The sequence below is a fragment of the Myotis davidii genome, unplaced genomic scaffold (assembly GCF_000327345.1).
Source record: "Myotis davidii unplaced genomic scaffold, ASM32734v1 scaffold826, whole genome shotgun sequence".
In the NCBI taxonomy this organism is placed as follows: Eukaryota; Metazoa; Chordata; class Mammalia; order Chiroptera; family Vespertilionidae; genus Myotis; species Myotis davidii.
Genome location: NW_006297142.1, coordinates 1,185,831 through 1,189,550, shown reverse-complemented (window position 1 = coordinate 1,189,550; position 3,720 = coordinate 1,185,831). Strand labels below are relative to the sequence as shown.

At 50.4% G+C, this 3,720-nt stretch overlaps 3 protein-coding genes across 7 annotated transcripts in view; 1 reads left to right on the top strand and 2 right to left on the bottom strand.

Annotated features, from left to right (window-relative positions):
- Window positions 1–212, bottom strand: part of LOC102765835 (ubiquinol-cytochrome-c reductase complex assembly factor 3) — a 497-nt gene extending 285 nt beyond the window's left edge. Inside the window, exon 1 of the mRNA XM_006772756.2 lies at window positions 1–212. This exon is cut by the window's left edge and continues 1 nt beyond it. Within this exon, the coding sequence (XP_006772819.1) occupies window positions 1–102 (102 nt within the window). The 5' untranslated portion in view covers window positions 103–212.
- An 890-nt stretch (window positions 213–1,102) lies between these two features.
- The window catches only part of LBHD1 (LBH domain containing 1), a gene marked incomplete at its 5' end in the record, with an annotated part of 8,049 nt that continues 5,431 nt past the window's right edge, over window positions 1,103–3,720 (top strand). The window contains one exon of the mRNA XM_015569817.1: window positions 1,103–1,360. Within this exon, the coding sequence (XP_015425303.1) occupies window positions 1,103–1,360 (258 nt within the window). The remainder of the gene's footprint in view (window positions 1,361–3,720) is intronic.
- The window catches only part of METTL12 (methyltransferase like 12), a 3,047-nt gene continuing 2,697 nt past the window's right edge, over window positions 3,371–3,720 (bottom strand). For 3 of the 5 annotated variants that reach the window (XM_015569838.1, XM_015569835.1, XM_015569837.1), the window contains one exon: window positions 3,372–3,572. The gene's annotated coding sequence lies outside the window, so the exon portion shown is untranslated. Of the gene's footprint in view, window positions 3,612–3,720 lie in introns of all 5 variants that reach the window. The other 2 variants (XM_015569836.1, XM_015569839.1) reach the window with 2 other exon arrangements.

Here is a 3,720-nt window from a genome sequence, read left to right as displayed (position 1 = left end):
CCGCTCCTCTCCCGGGGTCACGAGGACGAAGAGCGCGGAGCCCACGCCGGCCCACGCCCCCAGCACCGCGACTGAGATGAGCGCTTTGCGCAAGAAGCCCATCGCCCACCGCACGCGCAGCAAGGCGCCTGCGCGGCCTCCCGCGGCCTAGAGAGGCCGGCACCGCGTCTCACTGGCTCCTGCGCGGGCTAGAGCGCCCCACAGCGGACACCATAGAAAGGGGCCGGCTAGAGAGGACCCGATCGCGAAAGGTGTCGCGTCTGGGGCGCCCGAGTCTTAAGCCTGGATGTGGCCGGGAAGCTGGAGCGCATCGGGAAGGCTGTGCGTGTCCGGAAGGCGCTGACCCCGCAGGCGGAGCGCGGGAGTTGGGAGTGAGATGAACTAAAGGTTGCTCCGTGTTTGCGTCCTGATGGAGATGGAACCCGCCACCTGGGCTATCGGAGGACGCCCGAACCCACGGAGCCACCGGCCACAGTGCGTCTCCATGGTTGCCGCGGCTTTTACAACTAACAACCCAGTTCCTAAGTTTCCTGATCAAGAGAAGGCTAGAGCAGGAGAGAGGCTCTAGGCTTTAAAGGTTTTTAAAGCACACTTGTTAAATTTTTCATCATGCTATATACTCTTGGGACATATTAAATCATGAAAACTCTAGATTTCGTGTAGCATACCCAAATTCCAATTTGGAGAAGGAAACACCTCTTAGTTGTGTCTGGACAAAATCATTTAAGTTCTTTGTGCCCTAGTGTCTGTATCGGAAAAGGGGCTAATAACTATCTATGCCATAGTTTCAGGAGAATTAAATCCATTTACACATAAAGGGTTTATAACAGTTCCTGGAAAATAGTCAACACCACATGAATGTCCACTTAAAAGATACAAGGAAATATGTCAACTTGGGCAACCCAGTTGGCAAAGGAATCAGGAAGTTCCAAGTTCATCAAGGTTCTTCACTCACAGGGCTGTACTCCAGATTCCCTTGTGGCTGTCCCTCCTGCCTTTCCCAGGTCACCAGGGAAAGGGAGTGAGTGGAAATAAAGCTCTTGTCCCAGTCTCGGGGTGTCTTCCTCCCCTGGAAGGCCCATCCTCCTCTCCTCAGAAGTGATTAAGGAGCCAGGCTCCAAAGAAGATCCAGGAGCAGCCTGTGGGGTGTACTGGGCCGGGGTTCAGAACTCTACTGAGCTCAACCACCCCGCACTCTAAAAACCAGCAGCCATGGACTGTGCCAGGGAGCAGCGAGGATGGGCCTTGGTCTAGAGAGAGCCCAGGCTCCTTCCAGCATCCAGGAAATCCGCGGCGGACCAACCCTCTCTGGAAGGAAAGAGAAGAAACTGACAGAGGTGAAGGTCATCAGGATGTGCAGGTTAGTACTTCTCCACCGTGTCCTGCTGCTGGCTCATCCTCTAAGTGAGCCCAAGACCCCTGCTGTCCCCATGCAGGTTGTCTCCCAAAAGACCCAGCTGCCCTCCATTGTGGTAGAAGCTGCTGAGGTAAGTGGAGAGCGGGGAGCTCCGGTGGCCACATGAGGAGCTGCTGTTGCTCACGGATGAGGAGGAAGGGGCCCAGGTCTTCTTCCAGGAGCGAAGCGAAGAGCCAGGTGAGGGAGGTGGCAGGTGCAATGGAGCCCTTGTGACCTGGCGTTCTGGACAGGACTCAGTTGTGTCCCTTGCATTCAGCAGTGCCAGGCACACAGATGTTCAGTAAATGTAGTGAAGAAAAATGTTGATGGGGGAGGAAAAGGTCAAGGTGTTGCCGTAGCTGATGAACTTTAGAGAGCAGTTCTGATGTCAGCTGGGTCATGCCTTTTAATGTTTTTGTTTTTTTTTAAATATATTTTATTGATTTTTTACAGAGAAGAAGGGAGAGAGTTAGAAACATCGATGTGAGAGAAACATCGACCAGCTGCCTCCTGCACACCTCCTACTGGGGATGTGCCTGCAACCAAGGCACATGCCCCTGACCGGAATTGAACCTGGGACCCTTCAGTCCGCAGGCCAATGCTCTATCCACTGAGCCAAACCGGTTTGGCTTAAGATATATTTTTATTGATTTCAGAGGGGAAGGGAGAGGAAGAGAGACAGAAACATCAATGAGGGAGAATCACTGATTGGCTGCCTCCTGCACACCCCCCACACAGGGAATCAAGCCCCCAACCTGGGCATGTGTCCTGACTGGGAATTGAACTGTGACCTCCTGGTTCATAGGTTGACGCTCAATCACTGAGCCACACTGGGCTTAATATGTACTTTTTAAAAAATATTTTTATTGATTTCAGAGAGGGAGAGAGATAGAAACATCAATGATGAGAATCATTGATTGGCTGCCTGCCTCCATGCCCCACACTGGGGATCAAGCCCACAACCCTGGCATGTGCCCTTGGCTGGAATCAAACCCGGGACCCCTCAGTCCGAAGGCAGAGGCTCCATCCACTGAGCCAAAGTGGCTAAGGCTTAATATGTACTTTTTAAAAAAGATTTACAGTTTGCTGGGGTGGGGGGGAGGGGTTGGAAGAAAAGATAAAATTTCCCCAAATCTGACTGCCCAGTGAGACGTAACATTTGGCAAGTCTTCTCTTGCAGATTTCTCCCATCTGCATACTGTTACAGAAACTTTTTGGGGGGAGCATTTACTATATGCTAGGCACTGTGCCAAACACGTTTATGTCATTTTTCAGAACCCAAGGAGGGAGATCCTTTCCCCTCATGAGGAAACTAAGGCTGTGAAATCAGGCTCTTCATTTTTCATATGCAAAAATCACACTCATGTGTTTTTTAGTAAAAAGCGAAACATTTATTTGACCTGAAGTGAAAAAAGATCACAAGTTCATTTGTTTTTAAGGTCAACATATCAGGAACATTTCTCACTGCTAATGGGCTCTTAGCTCCCCTCCCCCAACCCAGACTGGACATTTAGCCCACTGGACCCCAGATCTCTGAGAACCTTTAATCCAGAACTCAGCTCGGGGCAGGAACAGGGAGAGCAAGATGCCTGCTGGGTTCCGGAGGACAGCGTACCAGGAAGCTCCCAATCCCAGTCCTCTCTGGGATCCAACAGGCTTCGAGTCTGCAGAAGCCACCATCTCCGGCCGCCCAGGAGCTGAGGGTACTGTTTGTTCTCTCAACGTTTCACCTAGGTTTGTCTATGGAGCCCTTCTGCCCGTCCTTTCACAATCTTTCCCTTCTACAGGTGAGAAAACTGAGCTTACAGCAGTGGTCAGCAAACTCATTAGCCAACAGCCAAATAACAGTACGACGATTGAAATTTATTTTGAGAGCCAAATTTTTTAAACTATACAGGTAGGTACACTGTTATTAACTTAAATAGGGTACTTCTAAGGCTTAGGAAGAGCCACACTCAAGGGGCCAAAATGCCGCATGTGGCTCGCAAGCTTGCTGACCACCGGCTTCGACGTTAGGCCACCGGGTCACATATAAAATAATTCTTATCTGCTGCTTTTAGAAGTTCCTGTTAGTTAGGGGAATAATCCACTTAGATCTTCTCTATGGGCCTGGTTCTGCTAAATGTTTCAGCTATCAATGTATGCAATACCCATAAATCCAGGTTATTATCCCTACCTTGCTGGTGAGTACACAGGCAGTCAATGCTGTGTGCACCTAGTCAGTAACCATGGAAGCCAGGACTAAAATCCTCATTCTCTAGCCGTCTTGCAAAGGCAAGGTTCTCTCCATCTCTCCTCACCCAGCGAAAACCCTAGGGTCAAGT